The following is a 24,796-nucleotide window of genomic DNA, read 5'->3' as shown; positions in this document are numbered from 1 at the left end:
GCACAGCTTGTTCCTTTTCTTAAGAAGGGCAACAGGAATAATCCAGGAAATTATAGGTTGGTGAGGATTACACTTTTTTTAAAAATTGATTCACGGGATGAGGGCATCACTGGCTAGGTCAGCATTTATTGCCCATCCCTAATTGCCCACAGGGCAGTCAAGAGTCAGCCACATTGCTGTGGGTCTGGAGTCACATGTAAACCGGATCAGATAAAGGTGGCAGTTTTCTTCCCTCAACATCATTGAGCTAGATGAGTTTTTCTGACAATTGACAATAACTTCATGGTCATCATTACACTCTTTATTTCAAACTTATACTGAATTCAAATTCACCATCTACCATGGCAGGATTCAAACCTGGGTCCCAGGATGTTACTTGGGTCTTTGGATTAAGAGTGTAGAAATAATGCCACGAAGCTAGCGTCTCCCCTATCAGTACTAAGGAAATTATTGAAGAAGATTTTTCAGGACAGGATTAAATGCATTTGGAAAAGAGTAGACTTATTAGGGATAGTCAACATTGGTTTATGAAGGGGAGGTCTTAGAACAAAGAACTGTACAAGACAGGCACAGGCCCCCGGCCGACCCGGCCCACAATGTTGTGCCAAACATGACCCCAAATTAAACTAATCCCTTCTGCCTGTCCATATCTCTCAATTCCTTACATAATCATGTGCTTATCTAAAACTCCCTTAAATGCCCCAAGTGTATCTGACTCCACCACCACAGTGTGTTCCACACTCCTACTACTCTGTGTAAAAAAACTTGCCCCTCACATCCATTTGAACTTGTTCACTCTCACCTTAAATGCTTGTCCCTAGTATTGGACATTTCAACTCTTTTTCCCAAAGATTCTGACCATCAACCCTATCTAGGCATCTCATAATTTTATAGATTTCTATCAGGTCTCCCTTCAGCCTCCACTACTCCAGAGAAAACAGCCTGAGTTTTTCTACCTTCTCCTCATAATTCATACTGTCTAATACAGGCAGCATCCTGGTAATCTTTTTTTGTACCCTATCCAAAGCCTCCACATCCTTCCTGTAATGTGGTGACCAGAACGGAACACAATACTCTAAGTGTGGGCTATTAACTATATCCTTTTCCTTAACATTTGATCTCCCAAAGTGCAGCACCTCACACTTACATAGATTAAACTCTATCTGCCATTTCTCTACACAGGTCTCCAACTGATCTATATCCCGCTGTATCCTTTGACAACCTTCTACACTATCCACAACTCCACCAATCTTCACATCATCTGCAAACTTACTAACCCACCCATCTACATTTCCAACCAAGTCATTTGTATATTATCACAAACAGCAGAGGTCCCAGTATGGATTCCTGTGGAATACCACTAGTCATGGACTTCCAGCCTGAAAAACACCCTTCCACCACTACCCTCTACTTCCATGGCCAATTCTGAATCCACACAGTCACATGAGGATACAAATGGCTAATGAGGATACAAATATCTTGGTCTTGTCCCACAAACTTGATTGAGTTTTTTGTGAAAGATGATTGATAAGGGTAGGACAGTGGATGTTGTCTACATGGTTTTTACTAGAGCATTGACAAGGTCCCACATGATAGGCTGGTCTAGAAGATTAAACTGCATGGGATCCATGGTAAGTTGGCAAATTGGATATCATATTGGATTGGTCATAGAAGACAGAGTGTAGTTGTGGAGGGGTGTCCCTCTGACTGGAGATCTGTGACCAATGGTATTCCACAGGATCAATGCTGGATTTTTGTTGATTGTAATATATCTAAATGACTTAAATTCAAATGTAGATGGTCTGATTAGTAAGTTTGCAGACAACACAAGAATTGCTAGAGTTGTGGATAGTGAGGAAGGCTATCAAAGGATACAGTAGAATGTAGATCAGTTGAAAAATTGGACAGAGAAATGACAGATGAATTATAATATGGACAAGTGTGAAGTCATGCATTTTTGGAGTCAAATGCATGAGAAAAGCATACAGTTATTGGCAGGACCATTAACAGACTGATAAATGTTAACTTTGATTTCTCTGCACAGATGTGGCCAGATCTGCTGAGCTTTTTCAGCAACTTCTGTTTTTGTTTCTGATTTCCAGAGGGATCTTTCGATCCAAGTCCATACTTCCCTGGAAATGGCAATGCAAATGAATAAGGTTGTAAAGAAGACAAATGGCATGCTTGCCTTCATTGGTCACGGCATTGGGTATAAAAATTGGCTAGTTATGTTGCAACTGTAAAAGATTTGGTTGGATCCCATTTGGAGAATTATGTGCAGTTTTGCTCCATACACTATAAGAGGTATATGGAGGTTTTGGACAGGATCCAAAAAAGACTTACCAGAATCTTGCCTGGATTGAAATGTATTACATATAAGAAGAGGTTGGACAAAGTTGCATTGTTTTCGCTAGAGCATCGGAGGCTAAGGAGTGACTCATAGAAGTATATAAATTAAGGGAGGCATGGATACTGTGAATAGTTGGAGACTTTATTTCCAGTGTGGAAATGCAAATACTAAGGGGGGGGGGGTTGGTTTAAGGTAATAGAGGAGAAGTTTAAGGGAGTTTATTTTACACAGAGTTTGATAGGTGTCTGGAATGTGTTTCTGGGGAGAAGGTAGAAGCATATATATTAGCTAAGTTTAAGAGGTACTTAGATAGACACATGAACAGGCTAGGAATAGAGGGATACAGACCGCAAGCAGATGGCAATTCAGAATAGCTTCAAGGTCAGCACAGGTGGGTTGAAGGGCATGTTCCTGTGATGTACTGTTCCATGTTTAGTGCAATTCACACTGAACCCAGATACTTCCCATTCAAATGTTCCTATTTTTCATTTTATCTTGTTATTTAATCCTTGCAATTTTGAGACTATGTTTAGAAACCTCACACGTTAGCACTTGCAATCTCAGTAGACTCTCATGAATCTCTTCACTTTCTTCTGTAGAAGAATAACGCACAACAAAAAGGAGAGAGATACGACAAATTGAAGTACACCAGCCATTATGGCTCCTTGCCTTTTTTGTTGGTTCTGCATTACAGCCCTAGAGACAACACAGTGGGTGTAACAACATGTTTTGCTACCTCACTCATTGTCTGTCAATAGTTTTAACTTGGAATATATTTGCCCATTCTTTTGGAAGAGGGTTCTCTCCAAGTTGATCTCTTATTCAGCCAGCATCTTCTCTGCTGCACTCAAGAATTTCAGGTTCCTTTGGAAGTTACCTTACCTCCCACTGTCCAATTGAGCTGATCTCTGAAGCAATCGCAGCAAAACAAAACTACCCTTTAATGGACAGTTCTTTTAATGGTTTGAATTGGCAAGTTGCCTACTGGCAGCACTGTGTTTCCTTGTTTGCTCAGTGAGCTGATTCTAATCAGATCTGGCACTGCCAATTCCATTGGCTGATTGCCACGTATACCCTGCCCACTGTCCATCTGGCATACAATCCATACGGAAATCCATCCAAGCTAATATTGTTAAATATTGTGTGATGCGGCTGCAGATGACTGCCTGACTCTGCTTTATTGGTGGGGGAGGGGGAAAAAGTAAGTAATGCAATGCACTACTGCAAAGCTGAAGGAAATGTCTTTAAGTTTCACCTTTTGTATTCCTGCTACCTCAACATTCAGAAAGTCCAAGCCCCTCTTTTCACTACGGTTAAAGAGCTACTGCTTAGATCTCCTCTTCTGTCTCTGTGAACTGGTGCCAGTCCAGTGTTTGTGAGCAGACAGAAAAGGGATGTATTTAGAAAGAGGGTGGTGTGTCACTTGGCACCCAGATGAAATTGTACCTGAGTGTTCACACATGCAGCATGTTGGTACATGAGGATTGTGAGTCTTTGGAACTCTTTGGCACAGAGAGCAGAGTTCTTGTGTATATTTAAGGCTGAGTTAGATAGATTCTTGATCTTTATGGAGGGCGGGGGCGGGGGGGGGGGGGGGGGAGGGGGTCAACAGTTACAGGGAAAGGGCAGAGAAGTGGGTGTAAAAAATGCTGGATCACCATGATCCTATTAGATGGTGAAGCAGGTTCACGGGACAAATGGCCTACTCCTGTTCCTAACTCTCATAGCCTTATGGTTTAATAGTAATGTGAGAGCAATGTGCTGTTTGTTGCTTAGCCCATTTTCTGTGTCAGATGATTAGCCAGTTGTGATGACAGTATAGCAGATTCCCTCAGATAAACATGACAGTTTTTGATTATTTATAAAGTACAGAGTGACTGGGAGAGTAGATTATCTCAGTTGGTTGGACAAATAATTTGTGATGCCAACAGTGTGGGTTCAATTCCCACACCAGTTGAGGTTACGACAAGGACTCTCTTTCTCAACTTCTACCCTCCAGGAGGTGTGGTGACATTGTGGACAGCTCAGTGTAAATACATGATGTGGAGTTGCTGGTTTTGGACTGGGTTGGACAAAGTCAAAAATCACACAACATCAGGTTATAGCCCAACAGGTTTATTTGTAAACACTAGCTTTTGGCATATAACATATCTGAAAGAATTGAACACATATAAGTTGGCTCTTAAATCTTTAATCACTTAGAATGAAGGTACAGGTTTCAATTGATTAATGTGCAAATTCCAGAATTTCTTTCAAGTCACTGCCCTGAGATAACTTAGGGTTTAATAAGTATAAAGGTGAACAACTTAGGTCAGACAATGCATTTTAGGCCTAATGTGTGTTCAATTCATTCTCATGAGTTGCATGACGCTTTGATCTTTTCCTTATAAATTTTGTGTCTAAGATCTTCCTCCCTCGCTAACACCTAATGAAGGAGCAGCACTCCAAACGCTAGTGTTTTCAAATAAACCTGTTGGACTATAACCTGGTGTCTTGTGATTTTTGACCAGTGTAACTACAGTCACACCTGGCACTCCTGCTTAAGAAGGCATATAAAGTGCAGAATCCAGATGCGTAAAAGTATTTCAATGCACAAACATCATTCTGGCAATGTTCTATTCCTGTGCCCATCATTTATAACAATTCCAATTAACTAATGCTGAGACAAATTCATCATGGTGTGAGATCAAGTAGTTTCCAACTAATCAGGGTTAAACAGATTAAACTGTTTCCATCTAAATCTGCTTTGTAATACTATCTGTTAACACTGAAACAAATGACAACAATGTGTGAGACTCTCAGCATGCAGTTACGGTGTGCCATCTGCCTTCTTTAACCAGGCTTTTTCCAGGTGGAAATGATGTACAGTAGTAAGACCTCTAATTTATGTTCAACAAGAACTTTTGAAGCTTTTAAAAAGTTCTAAATTTAAATTACATACATAACAGGCATGAAGAGAAGATAGACTGCAGAATGGCCAGTGTGTAAGTCGAAGTGACCATAATCAAACTCAACTTCATCAACTGTATAAAGCAATTCAGTCACTTCCTTCTATTTAATTAATAAAATGCAAAGTGAAGTTGAAAAGTATATATAGCACCTCTCAGACAGGAAAGCATCCTGAAGTGCTTTACAAGTGTGTTATTAGGTGTAACTGAGCAAAAGAATACTTCAGGAGTAGGATTTCAAACCTGAGACTAAGTTCACGGTATATCAAGCTGTACTGTTCCTCATACTCCAACATGCTTCAGAGACTTTGACAGTCTATAGCAAGATATTCAAAGAACTGGATCACCAATCTTGCCTTTGCAAGATCCTTCCAATCCACTGACAGAAAAAAAAGTACATCAGCAGTGTCCTTTTCCAATTCAACTTGGCCATCAAAGTGCTCATTGCTGAAAACCAACTCTGTTAGGTGGGACATGATGTTCATTCACCGCATATCAACTGTTGTACTTGGAACCCAGTTGTAGCAGAAACTCCCAGAAAGACAATCACAACTCCTTCTGAATGTTCTCAAAGCATACAAAGTTAAGACTACATTCCCAGTAATAGCACCACTAAATCATGCAAGTACTTTAGGGAAGGAAACTGCCATCTTTACCTGGTCTGGTGACTCCAAACCCACAGCAATGTGGTTGATGCTCAATGCAATTAGAAATGGATAATAAATGCTGGACTTGCCAGTGACACCCACATCCCATGAATAAATGTTTAAAAATGTCACTGTCTCGTAACGACCAAAGTGGAGAAGGTTCATTCCTGAAGGCACCAAACATACAAAGGGAATTCATCAGGATACACAGAGATGAAGTCAAGGTGTTGGATAGAGTGCACAAATCCCCCAACAACCCAATCCACCTGCCGCTTCGAGCACTTCCTGTCCCACAGAATCTGCAGATCATGCATTGATCTTATCAAGCATCTCAGAACTCATCAAATCAGAGGAACTGTCAAAGACAATGTTAGCAAGATTTTGGCATCGGCCCTCAGAATGAAACATCACTACAGATAGACAATCCTTCATCCAAGAGATAGGCATTAATTAGCATCTTGAAGGAAGAGGGTTGGAAACACTTAGGAAGTGAATTCCAGTGATCAGGCCCTGAAGCCGAGGGAAGCAATGACCTCAGGTGTAGTATATTCTCACTATACTATTATTCCAGAGACCCAGGTAATGTTCTGAGGACCTGAGTTCAAATTCCACTGACAGATGGTGGAATTTGAATTCAATAAAAAAAAAGACCTGCAAATGAGAGCCCAATGGTGATCATGAAATTGTTGCCAAATGTCAGAAAAACCCATTGAGTTCAGTAATGTCCTTTTCGGAAGAAAACAGTCATCCTCACCTGATCTGATGTACATGTGACTCTACACCCACAGCAACGTGATTGACTCTCAACTGCCCTCTGGGCAATAAATGCTGGCCTAGCCATTGAGGATCTCATTCTGTGAATGAATTAAAAACTGTGAAAACATTTCCTCCAATGTTTCAGCAATCAAAACCGGAAATGTGTACGAGGCCAGAATTGGAGGAGCACAGAGCTCTGAGAGTTGACCAGAAGTTTCAGAACTGTACGGAGTGACAGATTTGAAAACAAGGATGCATGTAGTACAATTGTGATGCTGTTGGACTAGGAGCCAGTACAACTCGGTGAATAAAAGGCCAACGGAACTAGCAAGGGTATAGCAGAATGTTAGATAAGCTCAACTTTCTGGTGAGGGGTGGAAGGTGGAAATAAAACCACAAGAGCATTAGAATCGTCCGAACTGGAGGTAACAAGGGTCATGGATGAGGATTTGTGCAGCAGATTAGATGAGTTGGGAGAGGACTTGGATTGCTGCTGTTAGAGTGGTGATGGAGGCTCTGAGGCGCTTTAAACCCCGAGGGTTAGGGTGTCAGTCAGGGCTTCCAAGTGCCAACGAACTGGTGCTAAGTGACTAAGGGGCTTCCAGTCAATAGGGAAGAGGGATACACTTCGCTTTGCCAGACCCTCCTTTTCCCCCTGCCTGCCCAAATGACCCTTCTCCAGCCCCTCCCCTTGCCCTCCAAATCGCCCGTCTCCCCTATCCCGCCCCCACGGCGCGTTCCAGGATTCGGCAGCGGTTCACATTCACTCTGTGTGAGCAGATCGGTGCAGGTGCCGGCGGGGAAGGGTCTTGAGTGAACCGCATCGTGCTTTCCCAGCCCAGTGTCCGTGTAGCAAGGAGACAACAGCAAGATGATGATGATGGCATTCACGCTGACGGTCTCCTCTCTGTTTCTCGCTGGCGAAAGTAAGTGCAAAACGCTTCTCTCCCATTACCCAGACTCAGCCTCCCAGATGTAAGCGAGGTGCCTATTGACAGAAATAAACAGGGAAGGAGAGAGAGAAGGGGGTGGGTGGGAATGGGAGCTGGGATCGTTGTTGTTTCACACTGAGCGTTGTACAAATATTTACTTTGCGGCAGGTTAGTGTGAAAGCACCATCATGCGACTCCTTGCAGTCCATGCCCTGCTCGCTGTTTGTTTCAAAAGAATAGCTTTCTCGCGTTTGCTCCGTGTCTGGGTCAGTTGCGACGAACGAGTTGGCGGAGATTGTCTTGTTGCCATCTCCCTGTTTTATTTGGGGCGATGCATCGGCGAATGCGGGAACTGACGCAAAGAGACCAACTTGAGGTTTAGAAATGGAGCACGTGTTTTGCAAGAACACAGCTCTCCCCACTCTCCCACTTCCCACCGACTCATTTTGCATGACTGGGTATTAGAGTTTTCCCAGTCAGACTGTCTGGAACAGTGTAGAAATATTTCGCATATGTCAGCAACAATCCAGGAGGTTTCATACTGTCCTCGGCGGGAGAACCAGCTGATAGTGTTGACGCATTGCCATGAATTCCTGCATGTGTTGTTCCCTTTCCAGAAACGAGCTGAACCTTCAGCACTCCTGCATTTGTTAACATGGGGATCTTCTAAGTGTTGGGTAAATCTCAGGTGCTGCAGTTTATTGATATATGCTTCTGAACCACCCCATCCCCCATTTGGGAAAAACTTAATCGCTTCCAATGTTCCAGGTAGGGGTTCAGCATATTTGAAGACCAGAGTATGAAAGCTGAACTAAGGGTTCCTTAGACAGCAGTGATTCTCCCACTGCTATATACAGCACAGACTTGATCAACTTATAGCAGGCACCTCAAAACCCTGGAGAAGTAGCACCAGTGACACCTTCACAAGATTTTCCAAACTCAGTGGCTAGGAAGGTGGTCCAACATCAATATCCTCTCCCAAGCCAACATGTCCAGTAACTAGATACTAATTGCTTTAAAACCAGCTGCTCTGAGTGGGGCTTAACATGTGACTCCTGAAACCGTTGTTCTACTCAAAACTTGAGGGCAGCAGGAGATTCCCAGGAAGACAGCAGACACTCCTCCGGGATGCCCTCAAAGCACCCTTCAAGAGATCAACACTCCACTGAGCCATGGGGATCTGGGGCCTATGACCGGAAAGGAGATGATTGATTCAGAAAAGCAATGAGCACATCGAGAAATATCATTGCAAGTTTGCAAGTTCAGTGAGGTGTCAAAAAGATTGCAAAATAAAATCCAAAAAATCCAATCTGCCTGATCCTTTGAGCAACACCTGTCCTGCATGTGATATGGGCTGCACAGCATAAATTAGGTTCATCAGCTATCTCAGCACCCATGGAACCGAAGAACATGCAGATCATCCTCAATCCTGAGGGATTGCCTGAACATAAGACTCCCGGGAGCTCCTACTTATATCATACATTCCCAGGATCCTTCTGTATGTTTTCATTTAATTTCAGGAATCCACATGCACATGGATACACATTCCAGGAATCTCCCACACTCCCAGGAACTTCCAGTAAATGTTGACACGTACCTGTGCTAGTGCCAGCTACTTAAAAAAAAGTTATGCCTGCAGAGAAATGACTGGCGTTTAATCAAACACAGATAAATAGAAAGTGTAAAATGACAGATGATTGAAAGATACGTATCATACTTGTGATCCAAATGGACGTGTCTTCTAAAGTAGTCATCCAGGTTACACTTGACTTTTCTAATGTAGAGGAACACATCACGATAGAATGCAGTACTATAAATTGAAAGAAATGCAAATTAACTGCTGTTTCATTCGAAACCTTTTCTAATATCCTCCACCATATGATATATATTCCCTTTGTTCTCCTCACATTCCACACATCACATTCTCAAAACCTGTTTCTTTCAAACTTCTCCCAGTTCCGATGATAGGTAACATAATTATTTCTCTCTCTGCAGATGCTGCCTAACCTCCTGAGTCTTTCCAACATTTTGTGTCATTACTTCAGATTTTCAGCTTTTGGTATTTTTTCTTCTAGGCTAACAAAAGTTTGATAACCTCAAGTCCCTTCCAATTTGCGTACAAATTGACTTTGTGCAGATTCAAAAACAAACCCATTCCCAACTAGGGTCACTGCCTGTGAATGTTTTGCACCAATTTTACAGAGCAATATTGAGGTTACATCTGTCCAAGCTTTGGAATCTTTATTAAAGGAATAATGTATATGTGTTCAAGGCAGTTCTGAGAAGGTTGATAGATTCCTTGAATGAAGGAGTAATCTTACAAAGAAAGGTTGGACAGGCTCTATCCCTTCCAGTTTAGAAAAATGAGAGGTGATCTGATTGTAACATTTAAGATTCCTGAGAGAACTTGCCAAAATGGATGCTAAGATTATTGGAGAGGCAAAACCTAGGGAGCATAGTTAGATAAGACTTTTTTCTCTTGGATGGTCATGAATTTTTAAAAGTGTATTCCCCAGAAATTGCAAATAGTGGGGTAATATAATATTTTTAAGACAGATGCAGATAGATTTTTGATTAAGAAGAGTCAATGATTAACTGCTGTTAATCAAAGAAGAGTCAAAGAAGAGTCAGTGTGGGTGAGAATGTGAAGTTAAGCCATTGTCAGATCAGTCCTAATTTTATTGAATGCCAGAGTAAGTTGGAGGGCCCGAATGGCCTGCACCCCCCTTCTAATTTGTGTGTTTGCATATGATATAAGTTATTACTGTTGCTATTCTATTGTGGCGCCAAAACTCTGCGAAATGAGTTTAAGCACTCTTCTGCAGTGCCAGAACAACAATGGATTTCACCTGCATTAAGGTCAATCACCTTGATCTGGTCCATCCTGCTTTAGAACTAAACTCTATGTCCTAGGAATCTTGAAACCCTTTTGCACCTTTTCTTTTGCAGTTGCACATTAACCTGTTTGTGACCATACGATTCTTATATTCACTAGCCTGTGTCACTGGGAAAAGTCGAGAGACTTTTTAACCTCTGAAATCTCTGAAGGTACAGCATCAGGACTTCAACCCTATTCCTTCCAGTGTCATTTGTCCCACGTGGATCACAATTTCTGGCTATTCCCCTTTTTCTTTCAAAACTTTCTGTACACTCTGATGTTGTTTACCTTGGCCCCTACAACAATTTATGTAAGATTTACATGTACTGCGAAATGACCCTATGAGTACTGAATCCCTATATCTCCAGTATGACAATGGTTCACTATGTTTTTCTCTGTGATCGTTTGCCTGTTAGCACCTTGGAAATGCTCTAGAGTGCATCCCCCAGAGATGTCTGTACCCTCACTAGTATTCAGTGCTAAAATCCATTTTGTGACTCTCTCAGAGGATTGCTGTCTAACTCTTGCTATTTCACCAGATGGTTTCTGAGACTTACTATCTTCCTAAACTCTGTGATTGTGGGGTGATGACCCCCTGGAAACATGCTCCTAGAAGTTGTCAGTAACTCATTGTCTCTGCTGTGTCATTCTCCATAAACCCAAAACTCAGGTTCAAGTAAATTGAGGCAATTCTTGCATATTTGGCTATCCAGGATATATGAAGCAACCTGGCATTCTTACGTTGTACAGAAATTACACAAAATAGGTCTAAGTTATCCCATAGTTTTTGTTTCAAGTAAATTCCTTCAGGTTTAATTAGTTATGCTGAATATAGCTATGTTTGCTGTTGCTTTTTGGTTTTAATCATATACTTAGCACTTCCTTTCCACTTTGTGCTATCTTCTCAATCTCAGTCATGTCTCCTTGTCACGCTGTATAGCATATCCTTCGGTTCAGTGTATATATGTGCACACATTTAGAGAGAATGATTCAATAATGTAACTAGATAATTAATGTAGTGGAGGTCTACACAGCATCCAGATGAGACCAAACATTTTGAGTTTTCGGCCTGAAGGCAGGTCCAACCCACAACACTCAACATATCTATCACAAGTAGGGCAAGGGGGAAGGTCCAGAAACCAGCCCAACCAGAACAGGGATTGAACCCTGTCCTGCTGGTACCAAACTGATCCACATCAATCAATCCAGCCAAATAAGCCATCTGGCCCACATGGACTCCAAGTTGCTGTAACCAGATAGACTTTATGTTGCATTCTGGACTTGTGCATATTGATGGTTGAAGCATCAATTAATTTCTGTCACATGAGATCTTTCTCATTCTTTCTGGCTGACATTGATGTAGGTTGAAAGGATTTACAAGTTGATGCTCAACATGTTTGGCAACATTATGGGCACACCTTCCTTGACCTTCAAGTGTGAGAGTGGGACCTTCTGGATCAAATGCAAAGGACACTATCTAGTGTGTCACAATCTCTCCAGCTGATGTTTATAGCGGTGCAGTAATGCAGCATTTAATAGATTTACTGAAAAGTCTTCAGTATATTTCCAGTGTGTCAGTGAAAATGAACATGCTCTGTTTTAAGTTCTGAATGATGGGCATCACACGGATGATTGTAGATAAGCTACAGTCGATGAGTAAGGTTGGCACAGAACAGAGAAGCATGGTACCATGACAGCAGGTCTCCTGGTAGGAGTAGTTACAAGCTGAGATAGAAAACATAATGGAGATGTTTACCCATTTATATTGAACGACCTGACACCTCTTAAAATAACAGTGAAAATTTTCAGCTAAAAATGTTAGTATTCATTTGTTCATAATATATGCACCACTTTGCTTTAATCTATTACTCAAAATAAATATTTAAATGTAGTTTTGATTTACGTCATTAAATTTAAATGCCAATTAATACCAATTGTAGTTCTCTTTTCAAATCAATGTTTTGTATTTCAGTTCAAGCTCTAGGCATTTGGAGTGTGGTTAAGGTGCAATTTGTGCAAAGTTACACCATTGCACAAAGTATAATATACTGAGGTTCAAAGTTGTTATTCCGAGGATCCTTTCAATTTTGATAACAGCATATGGCAAATCTTGGAAGCAGTCTAGCTTTAATTGGGCATATTGCTGGTGAATCTAGTTTTTAATATATTGCCATGATTGTGGAGGCCCTACTTCTTGAAATAAAAATCTCCTTCTCCCATGAATTCCTTCCTCTCATTTCAACAACCCCTCTCAAGGTATTGATTAATGCACTTATAACCAACAGTAATCCTCCTGACCATAATTAGTTGACCAATCAACATTTGTAGTCAGGGCAGTCACTGCAGAAATGGTGCTTAACAATATTGCAGGATGATCTGCTCCTGTTCTCACATTGATTGACCAGTAGGTGTCATTGGACAGCGACTATGAGAGGCAACCTTTGCCAATTTTCTCCTTACACATCCAGACAGCCTACAGTCTATTACAGTATCCTCCCACCAATCTGGCAAAGATCAACTCTGAGCAGATCGCAGATTGGACCACAACTTTTCTGTGACTGTTATTGAGTATATCTTTTCTTTTGGTTTTATTTAATGCCTCAAGTTTATAATGCTTACTTTTTTATTTCAAATATCTCCATTACACTGACGTTCACTTCCTCTGTAACCTCCTCGAGTTCCGACAACCCTGGGATTGTTGTGCCCCCCAAATCTGATCTTGTTTGCCCAATTTTCTTGTTGAGTCTTCAGCTACCTAACTCTAAGCATTGGAATTCCCTTCCTGTCTCCCCATCTTTGCTTTTTGACCCTGCTTAAAATCTACCTCATTGACCAAACTTGTCCTAATGCCTCCTTATGCGTTAAATTTTGTTTGACAGTATTCCTCTGGAGTTTGGGATTTGTTATATGGTAAAGACACAATATAAAAGCAAGTTTTTATTGTTAATGACCTGAGCCATCTGGTGAAATCTTTACATTGTACGAATGTAATCTTGGTAAAGATCTGAAAGGACAGTGAAAACTAAGATTAAAAAATTCAATTGAATGAAACTTGAGAATAAATTTAAGTTTGATATATAACTCAATGTGTCAACTCAGCCTTTAAAATGTTTACAGAAATAATAAGTTCCTTTGTTAAAATAACAAATAAAAGTAATCATTGACATTTACATTTTACTTTTCACATTAAGAAATAAATAATTTTAAAAGCAACATAATACATTTTCTTTCAGGATAGGGTAAACTTTACAGTTTAGCCCTTTTGGCACAAAACCTCACCCAGAAATTCTAATTCATAGCAATGGTCTTGGGTTTGGAAGATGTTATCTAAGGAGCTTTGAATTTCTGCAGTGCATCTGGTGAATAATCCACACTGCTGCTACTGAGTATCATTGTTGGAGGGAGTCAGTACTTGTGGATGTGGTGTCATTCAAGTGATCAGGGTTACTTTGGAAATGTGGAGCATACTTTTAATGCAGAACAGTTCAGGGAAATAAAAGCAGTCACCCATTTTTGAAGCCGTAGTTGTCATATTCTGTGCTTTACATATTCAGCTTCACAGAAAGCCTCTGTGTCAGCTGCTGTGAAAGGTCAGTAAGTAAGCTAAGTGTGAGGTTACAGTGCCAGAAGGGTATTGTACCAGTAGGTCAGGGTGCTAGTTGGGTAAGGTGTCAAACGGGCAGCGTACCAGGTACAAAGACTCTCAGATGGTTCAGGTGCCAGATACATATGCTGCCAGATGAGTAGACTGCCATGGTACTAGGTGGGAAGGCAGCAGGCAGACATTGAAGTGTTTAGGATAGGTCAGTGTGGGTCAGCATATCGTTTCCAGTGTTGGAAGTATGTTTGCTTTGGAACCCGGGGGGAAGGGTTTGTCAGGTTCCAGGGTGTGGGGGTTTTCACATCCCAATGGGATGGAGAGGGAATTTGTATCCAGGAACAGGGGCTGGGGGCTGTCAGTTCTTAAGATAGGGTGTGTCAATTCTTGGGCAGAGAAATTAAAAATCACACAACGCCAGGTTATAGGCTAACAGGTTTAATTGTAAACACCAGCTTTCAGAGCGCTGCTCCTTCATCAGGTGGGAAGAAGCGGGTGTCAGATCCTGGAAAGGGAGGGTTACTGAATATTGAGGGTGAGGGGTGGCAGTGTGTAATGTCCTGCACTGGGGGGAAAGTGTCAGGTTCCTTTTGGGGAGGCGGGAGGTGGAATGTAGGGTGTTGGATCCAAAGAAGAGAGGAGTCGTTGGCCCTGCAAAAAGGTGGGTGGATGTCAGATCTCTGGGAGTGCCGGGTCCTGGAGAAGGGGGAGATGTTAGCTCCTGTGGAAGAGGATGAGGTTTGTCAGGTCAAGATTGTTAGGGTAGATGTTATTCGGGTTTTGTGTGTTAAATTGGGAGGTTGGGGGGGTTGGCACGGGAAGGTGATGGATGATCACTTGAGTAGTTACTCATGGGTTAGACTAGGTTTTAAATTGTCTAACATTTCCGAGGTAACTATTTATTTAATTGAAGCAGAATCATCTGAATTCTCTGATTTAAATGGAGACATAAGAAAGGTTCCAAAAGTAGTGCACTTGTTTGGTGGGATATTCAATCTCTAAGCAATTTCATTGGAGCTACACTGGGGATTCCACATGGTCCCAGTGAGCAACTTCCAACTGCACTGCATAAATGATGATAGTTGGTTTGTAAATCAAAGAAAGGTTTTCATTTATAAAGTTCCTATCATGGTGTTCCAAAGTGCTTGACAGTCAAGAACCACTGTTTTAAAGCACAGTCATGTTGTATAGTAGGAAATACACTGCCAATTTGTACACTGCCAGCTCCCACAAAGAGCAGTGTGATAATGATCAAAATGAACAGTTTTTATAATATTCTGGGATGAATCTCAGCATCCACACTAGGCATAATTTCCCCATTATTTGTTGAAAGAATGCCTTTGTATCTCTTATGCCCCCCCCCAAGAGATTATGATTCCTGAGAGCCTTAGTTTATAACTTCCTCCAAGAGAGTTCTTGTGCTACAATGGTAGTGTTCCTGCCTCTGAGCCTGGTCGCTTGGGCTCAAGTCCCACCTGTTCCAGAGGTCTAAGCAGGTTGATTAGAAAATATCTGCACTCTCATCCAAAAGGTGACTGCTCTGATGGTGCAGTCTCCTCTCTGCAGTGTCCTGGGCTATTATTCTGGATTAATACACATAGGACCTGGGGTGAGACTTGAACCAAAAAATTTCTGAACCAAGGGTAAGAGTTCTACCAACAGAATCTGAGGGAAATATGATTTTAAAGAGATACAATAAAGCTTAATTATTTGAATTAGCATTTGAAGGTCAATGTACTTACATTAACTTTTGTTTTAGTCCATATAACATTGAAGCTTACAGTTATAATTTGATGAATCTGCTGCTCAATCCTTTTCACGTGGCACTTGACCCCTCTAAATACAAGTTCTTGGAAAGCTTTAATCTCAATCCTTATTCATTGACAATGGATAATAAATTCATAAATAACAATCAAAATTCAGTACTCATTACATCATTATCAAACTTTCTAATGAGCATACTTTCCATGTGGCTGAAGGCAACCACTTATACAACTAATGCCCATGTAGTTCCTGATAATTACAAATGTATTTTTGTCAGTTAAAGAGCTATTTGCAGTGAAATGTAGAACATTTTCACTGCAATTACAGATGGTGTAGTGTCTGTTTCAGTTATTTGGAAGAATCATTGCACAGTACAAAATTGCTCTGGGCCTCTGTTGCTCGAAAAGTTAATATTATCTACATCTGACATTCATTAACTTTGAATACAAATTGGGTTTTAATGTCACTTGTAATCAACTACAGGGATACAGGAGCACAGTGAAAAGTTTACCATGTCGCCATTCATGGCGCCATCTTAGGTACAAGGTACCGAGAATCAAAATCTTACATAAAGATTTGAAAAATAATGAAACAAGTTAAAAGTTCAATGTCACAGTTCTTGTCAGCATAAAGTAGTAAAGAAGAAATAAAGTTAAAAGTTCCAAATTACAGTCCTTCTTTAGCCATGGGCCTGCAGTCCCTCCATGTTTGGTGGTCCCCAAAAGGGCTTGATCTCTCTCCTGTGTTTGGCTTGATCTCTCGATTCCCATGCCTCCATGCTGCCATCTCACCACAGATCGCCAGAGTCCCACTCTGGTGCCACTCCAGGCCGCCAGCCACTTCCATGTTGCCACCGACCACCTGATTTCTGCTTGGGAGCATCAACTACCTCATGGCCAACTGGCAAAGTCCCCTCGCTGCTGCTATTGTTGCTGCTGCCCTCACGACCGAGCTCCCTCCAGAAGGTAAGAAGCGAGAAAATAAACATTATAAAAAACTGAAGAAAAAAAGTGAGAAAAGAAGAAAGAAAACTGGTCAGAGCTTTAGTTCAGGAGCCCTACTCTATTGCCACCTTGGAATAATGTTCTCAGTGTTTAAGTTGCTTCTTTTAAAATGGTTATGCAGACTTTTCATTCAGTTGTATCAGAAGTCATGGATGGTCATTGTTCAATCCCCTTTTCAATCTTAATAAAGCTGTTAGCTTTCCAGAACAGAGAGACATCCTTGGACTGTCTATCGACATTATCATTTTGTCAATTGCTTCCTTTAGGTTTCAGTGCTACACTGTATTACATTCTCAGACCCCTCAAGCTCGCAGCCTCTGATTCTGATGGAAATACTATCAATTGCGATTCACAACCTCTGTAGCTATGACTAATTCACCATTTACTGGTAATTCCAAAATCTATGTCAAACTGATCAGGGACTCTGAAAGAGTGGTTTACCACTTTGGCAAAATTATGATAAAAGCAAATTCGCCGCAAGGTTTACGGTCTCCTGTTCATCCTTGTACAAAGCATTCTGACTGAAACATGAGTGGAAGAATGGGTTGTGCAATGAGTTAGCACCTTTACTGCTACCTGTGGAATCTGCTCCTGCTTAAGTTGTGTCAGTATCACAGACTAATATTCAAACACCATCAAGACTTATAAGGACAGCACTAACTAAGCCAGCATAGTTAAAAATCACACAACACCAGGTTATAGCCCAAACGTTTATTTGGAATTTCTAGTTTTCAGAGCTCTGTTCCTTCATCAGGTAACTAGTGGGGCAGGATCATAAGATACAGTATTGAGAGCAAAAGATCACGGTGTAATGCAATTAAAACGATATATTGGACAAAACTTTACCACTTGGTACAACTCTAGGAATAGTGTGACACATTTTTCAGTGCAGTACCAGATCATTTCAGTTGCACAACGCTGATCTTTTGCTATAAATTCTGTGTGTTATGATCTTGCCCCACTTGTTACCTTGTGAAGAAGCAGCACTCTGAAAACTAGTGCTTCCAAATAAACCTGTTGGACTATAACCTGGTGTTGTGTGTGATTTTTAACTTTGTCCACCCCAGTCCAACATCGGCACCTCCACAACATGTGAACCAGGCATGACCTCGTAAAGTAGTCCTGATGATGAATGCTATCAAATAGAAATAATATAAAATGGAACTTGAATATTTCAGTGATGGAAGCTTTTTCTTACTCTGTGGGTGTGAACCTTTGGAAGAAAAATTATTCATACACTATATTGGAAACAAATAGTCTTGTGGTTTGTGTGGATGGCTGCAGTGTGTATTGTCATTGTCAAAGGGTACCAGATATTTGTTTCTCAACAATTCATATCAAGCCATTCCATAATGGGGAGGGCAATGATTTTTAACCTCTGCTATGAAGACTTTATGTGAAGTCAATTTGAGGACCTTTTACTTGGTCAGCAATATGCACAATCATGTAGCAGACTGCCTGTTCTCATTCAGAGTGACTGCAAATGTGAATGGTTTGAGGATTAGGATGTTGGTGCTTTGAGAAGCTTATTGAATGTTACATGGAGTGGTGAACCAATGTTTGGGAGACTGTTACAATCCAGTAGGGTTTTGCACTGTAAAATTGAGTCACACTATTCTTAGAGTTGTATCACATGGTAGTTTTGTTCTAAGGTACACACTGAGTCCCAATTTCCCTGACTTTTAGACCACATTTAATGGAAACGTGGACCAGGTATCTGTACTAAATAAAAATTTTTATTGTAAGTATTGTTAGACTATAGCTGCAGATAAACAGTTATAAACCATTGCCATATAATAGCACTAGCTGAAACTCTAATGCCCTCATAGACTCCCTGTTATTCAGACACACACACACACAAGCAAATAAAGAAAATAAATTATTGGCGGAGGTAGAAAAAAACTGGACAGTTAGTTCAGTGGTCCTTGCATCACAATTCAGCTATAGGGATGATTCTATTTAAGCTCACCAAGCCCATGGGGTTCAGTTATCTTTCTCTGAAAGCTTCCACTGGTTTGTAAGAAGCACAGAGTGACTGATTCATTTGCAAAATGTCTTTGATTTGTCAATTCAAAAGTCACAGCTCACAATACCTGCTGCACGAAAGGTAACTGGTTTTCTTCAAGTTTTAATATTTTTGTACTGCAGAGAACAGCCAACTTCTGCTGGGAAGAACTGCAGCACATCCTTCTGTATCTTTTCTACTTTGAGTGTCTATGACTCTGTAACTTCTTTCCATTTCTGACCTGCCCAGTTAGCTGAAGCCAGTCAGTTTCCCTTGTAAATAAATGCTCAGCTCCCAATCACCTGCACAATGCAGGAACCTATAACCGCAATAGCAATTTCACAATCAGTTTTAGGTTTTCTGCTGTGAATTTTTGCAGCAGTCCTGGTAAATCCCCATTTTAAAAACAGCTGGCTCTCCTTGCAGCCCACAGTTTTTAAAGGCACAAAATAAAATTACGCTTCTTACAAAACCTTAGGAATTGTGACTAACTGATGTACACATATCTGTAGCTAACAGCAAATACATGGGCATCGGCTGTATAACTCAGCCATGTCGAAAACATGGCTGTTTGAAACCCTGATAATGATGTTAAGACTACTAAATTTTGCTGATTATTTATGGTTTTATTATCTTCCATCAACAAATAAAGGCTGGAATTAAAACTCTCCAGAAACCTGTAATCAGAAAATTCAAGTAATGCACAAGAAGGATTGAGCAGTAGCCTCATAACAGACTCTCACTGTAAGCATCAATGTTATGTGAACCAAAAATATCATTGGGCACATTGATGAGTGTAACCCTGAAATGCCAATTCAAATAGTTGAGTTTTTTTGCACATGAACTCTTTAAGATCATGCAGTTACCCTGCTACAGTTGAAATAGGAATGAAGTTAAAGCTAGAAGAACTTCTAAATTGTCAATTTTGAAATTCTGCACTATTATTGACATGTTATAAAAAATCAAATACATAACAATGTTGTTCAAATCAATTTACTTTCTCATCTTATAGGTGCCCTGCCTCAAAATGCAGAAGAGCGGCTAGCTAACTACCTTTTACATCCGGATCGCTATAATAGACTCATCAGACCTGCAAAAAACAGCAGCGAGATAGTCACCATTGCAATAAAAGTGTCCTTGTCACAGCTAATAAGTGTGGTAAGTGGATACAGTTTCAGTTGAAACAATGCTACTGTGATGCATAAATTAACACAACTTTATAAGAATGTATTGCAAAATGCAATATTGATTAACAACATGGCTGGAATATTCAATGAGATCAACTCATACTGGTACTGTGTCCTCAGTGCAACAGGAAAAGTGGTATGTTATTATTTATTGCAAGGATTATGAGATATAAAGGCAAGAAAATCTTGCTGTAATTGCATTGTACCTTGGTGAGACTGCAGCTCTATTTTACGTAAAGAAGAATATCTTTAACTTAAAGTTGCTGCATTGAAATTGATTTCTGAGATGATAGGGTTGCCTTGAGGGAGAAAAAAAAATGCATTCAACTTCTCGATCCTCGCAGTTGAAAAAATGAGATGTCATCTTCTTAAAACATGTAAGATTACCTGGGATAATTTGTGTAAAAGATTTGGGGAAGTTGGGGAATTCTTAAAATACATCCAGGAGACTTCCTTAATCAATATTTGACAATCCCTGCCCTTGAGATTTGATGGGGAAATCAGATTCATTATGTTCATGGCTTTTTATACCAACTGAGTTTACAGTGAAAGCCCTGCCTGCTCATCCTCTCTCCTTCCCTGAGGCATGGTGACCCTCAGGTGAAACTCACCACTAGTTGTCATCTGTCTTTCTAATGAGAGAGTGGGACTATGGTGACTGCTACTGTAATGTTAAATTAGTGATTTTGTTTAAATATGCATACATATTTTCTAGTTACATGTAAGTACAAGAGTCAGTTTCTGTGTTTTGCAGGAAACTTAAGTTCAGAACTTTTAGACATGTCCATTAGTATCCTTCTTTATTTATTTTATAGTGTGCCACAAATTGGCATCAGCAGGTTTCAACTGGTCTATCTTCTTTACAGGTGATGCAAACCTCACTTATGATTATGTAAAGATTAGTCTTTACGTCCAGAAATCAAAAAGGATTGACTGTTTAAAATGGAAAGTATGAAACAAGACATTTTTGTGGTTGAATGATTTACATCCAGGCAATATTATGCAAAGCTAAGGATTTACGCCACTTTTGGGCAGGCTTTGCAAAGAATTTAAGAAACTTAGAAAATACGATCCTTTATATTAATATTTGGAAGAACTACATGTACAATTTAGTCCTTGAACGCATTGCAGTATGTCTTGGTTGCTTCTTGCCAAAAGTACCACCAACATTTTCTCAATTCTATTTTTATCCATGAGACTAGCACTAAAGCCCTACCAGTTTATCCCATGCAATCATCATGACAGTCCATTTAGAAGCAATTAAGCTGCACCATGAAATGTGATTTATTATATTCCTGCTTGCTAATTCACATCTGCTGGAAGCTGGAGAGAAAAGCCAGGATAGGGCCTTTCAGTCTAGACTGAGTATTTACAATGAGGTCAGGAAATAATCTAGATTTTCATGTTCTTGGAGAGAGAGTTGTTATCTCCTTTGGCATGCCATAGCTCCAGTACGGTGATACACAGTGGTAGCTCTGGACAAGAAAGGTTTGTTTATTGATTCTTTCTGATATCAATGTCATGCTTTCTGATGGAGTTGGATGTAATTTCAGGTCTACCATAGAATTCCAGATGGAAGAAAAGTGTTTGAGAGAAGGTGTTTGAATTGCTCATTGATAATGCTAATTACCTGTCTATCACATAGTTAGATCTTGGTTCTTTTCAAATGAGCAGAAGGAAACAGCAGTAGCCATCTCCTGTTCAAAGTCCATTGTGACATAGCAGAGCTTCTCCTTGATATCACAGCTAATTTCTCTCTCAAGTCTGGTGATGAAAGTCTAGCCTTTTTCTGTCAAATACTTCATGAGATGGGTCAGGTCATGACATTGGACAACCCAGATAGGGGGAAGGTTGCAGGGCACAAACTTTGCAATGGAATGAGTTGGTGACAGCATCCCCACGCCAATATTATACTCATAGTTCCACCATTCACATAGTCGAACAGGTGGCAACGTAACCTGGAAGGGCCACAGAAGGTCTCGAACACAACCTATGTCATTTATCCTCTGTTGGTTTTGGAATTCATGGTGCTTCTATGGGCAGGGCTAGTTATTCTTCAGTGGCAACTCTGGAAGATGTAATACTTGATGATCTCCATGCCAGTCCAGCTGGTGATAATTCCATGCTCAATAGGGTACTTCAGAGTCAGGATATCCCTCTATTCTGGATTTCATTGCCAATATAACTGTCTTGGCAGGAAAGACAGCACCAGAGGAGTCAGTTTGAATGAAACCAGTCTAACACATGCCAGGTCCACTGAAGAGGCATTGATGCAAAGCCATGACTCATGGTTCGCTGTGTATTTACATCTTTAGTTGCAAGCCTGTTGTAGGGGTTGGGTTGGGGTGGGAGGGGAGTCGAACAATGTCCATTAAATGAGGACAAGTAGCTTAAACCTGCACTGATAATTAACTCACCCTTAGGGATGTGGTAAATTTTATGAATAGGGCCTGCTTCTCATGTGATGATTGTAAAACCAATGCAAATGATTGCAGTAACTCTCTTGGTACTGAATGTCATTTGTGCTTAAAATTCCACAATTTATAGAGCCATTGTAATGGTATTGCACTGAAAGGAACAGTGAAAATCAAAGAGAAACCACAGATGTGGGGTTTTCCTGATGTAACACTTTAAATGATGACAGTCTATTCATCTGTTGAATGATATTTTGCTCATGTTTTCAATTTTAATTATATCATAACACTTTGCTGATGTACATGAATATGCCTTTGCGTGTACAATTTGCAGTGATTTCTGAAGATATTTTTATGTGATTTTTATTTTTCTCCAGAATGAGAGGGAACAGATAATGACAACAAATGCCTGGCTCACCCAGGTTTGTATGATTTATCCTGAATGTGCTCAATCACACGTTTGAAATATTGGAACCATGATGAGCCAAATGTGTAATTTGAATCTATACTTAATTAAGAATTCTATCAACCTATTTGAATGAGGCCTTGTATTTTGGTTCAGAAGATGACTGTTGCTTACGTTAACATATATTCTTCATACTACATCTGAATAATAATCTCATATGCAAGAAGCAAATAACAGTGCAATTTTCAATAGTGGTTTTCCAAAGCACGAGGTTGCAAAGGAACACAACTGTCATGTTAGAGCAGAACAACCTGTATTAAAATGAATTGCATTGAAAGGAAGCCAACTTAGACTCTTGCTTCAGGATATAGAATCATCAAGAGCACAGACTGAATATTCACTTTTCCAAATACATGTAGAGATGATGTGTGACCTCTTTTCCCACAAAGAAACAACTCCTTAAATCACTCTTTCTTGCTTACTCTGACTTAACATCCAACAAGTGCCAGGAACTTATCAGCTTCTTTGTCACTTTTTCCTATAAGTTACTTCTACTGAAGGCCCACTTCCTGGCCACCATTCTAATCCTTCCTCCACGATCCCAATCTGCCCTAACACAGAATTTGTTTCTCATTCATTCCCTGTCCTCATGCTATTTCTGAATATGGCCTTCAAACCAAGGCCACAAATTACATTCAGTGGGAGTGTGATCATATTGTAGTGTCCCTCATTGTTCTTCTTGAGTTATACATCCATCCACATGTTGGGCCACATCATCCATCGTAAACATTTCCCCTTTAGCCAGATCTCGGAAATGGCTGTTATTAGTTCACCAAAACATCTTTCATTCTGGCATCTCCTTCGACGGCATCATCAATATCCCATCTAAAATTGTTTAAAGGTTTATCCATTGTCACTTTACCTTACTAAAGCCTTTAAACTGTACCTTGACACCATAATCCAAAGTTCTGGGATCAGGTTCCATGTATATGCTAATGACACCGACCTTTCCAAAGCCATTCTTAACTCTTTCACTGCCATCTGTTGTTACCTTGTTCAAAATCCAGTTCAGAACCAGTCGTAAATTTACCTTAGTCAGAAATTGGGACCATTAACATTGTCTTTCCCCAAAATTGAAGCAGACTCTTCAGAACTCTGGTCTCCTAGATGACCCCACTTTCATTTTCTGACACCAGTGCTCATTATCCCATTGATGACCTGTTTCATCTCTGTAACATTATCTAGCAAGCAGAAGAAAGTCTTTCATCAGATCATTAAAGTGGTTGGGAGCATGCATCGACAATGATAAATATCTGTAGTGATGGAGAACGTACATAATGAAAGAGGAATGCTGCAGATTGTGCAATAATGTGAAGTAGGACAGACAAATTTCATTCGATATCTTTGCCACTTTCCTCAAAGTTATCTAAACAGAATTTGAATCTGAACCACCTAACTCCAAATATGACACAGAAAACTGGCTGTTATGGACTGTGTGTGAGTGTCATATTCACAACTGTACTATTTTATTACATTTATGGTAGAATTTTTTTATCGAAAGGTGCTTCTGTCTTAAGTGTCTTATTTTGCAGATGTCTAGAATGTGATAGAGAAAAGAAAGACTTTTATTTGTATAGTACTATTGATATGCACAGGACATCCCAAAGCATTTTACTGCCAGTGAAGTACTTTTGAAGTGCAGTCACTGTTATGATATAGGAAATGCAGCAGCCTATGTATATGCAGTGAGCTCCCACAAACAGCAATGTGATCATCTGTTTTTGCTGTGTTAGTTGAGTGTTATTGGTCATAGCACGATGAAATACTCACCCATGCTTCTTCAAAGTAGTGTTATGGGATCTTTTGTGCCCGCCCACAAGTACAAGAGAGGCCTGATTTTATATTTC

The 24,796-nt window shown here is 40.3% G+C and overlaps 1 protein-coding gene across 3 annotated transcripts in view; it reads left to right on the top strand.

Annotated features, from left to right (window-relative positions):
- Positions 1–7,103: 7,103 nt before the first annotated feature.
- LOC122562507 (neuronal acetylcholine receptor subunit beta-4-like) overlaps positions 7,104–24,796 on the top strand; it is a 53,228-nt gene continuing 35,535 nt past the window's right edge. The window contains exons 1-3 of one of the 3 annotated variants that reach the window (XM_043715375.1): positions 7,104–7,627; positions 19,895–20,040; positions 22,861–22,905. In XM_043715375.1, the coding sequence (XP_043571310.1) occupies positions 7,573–7,627; positions 19,895–20,040; positions 22,861–22,905 (246 nt within the window). In that variant the 5' untranslated portion in view covers positions 7,104–7,572. The remainder of the gene's footprint in view (positions 7,628–19,894; positions 20,041–22,860; positions 22,906–24,796) is intronic. The other 2 variants (XM_043715358.1, XM_043715367.1) reach the window with 2 other exon arrangements.

The sequence above is a fragment of the Chiloscyllium plagiosum genome, chromosome 2 (assembly GCF_004010195.1).
Source record: "Chiloscyllium plagiosum isolate BGI_BamShark_2017 chromosome 2, ASM401019v2, whole genome shotgun sequence".
In the NCBI taxonomy this organism is placed as follows: domain Eukaryota; kingdom Metazoa; phylum Chordata; class Chondrichthyes; order Orectolobiformes; family Hemiscylliidae; genus Chiloscyllium; species Chiloscyllium plagiosum.
Note: the sequence above shows the minus strand (reverse complement) of the source record. Positions and strands in the feature narration are given on the sequence as shown.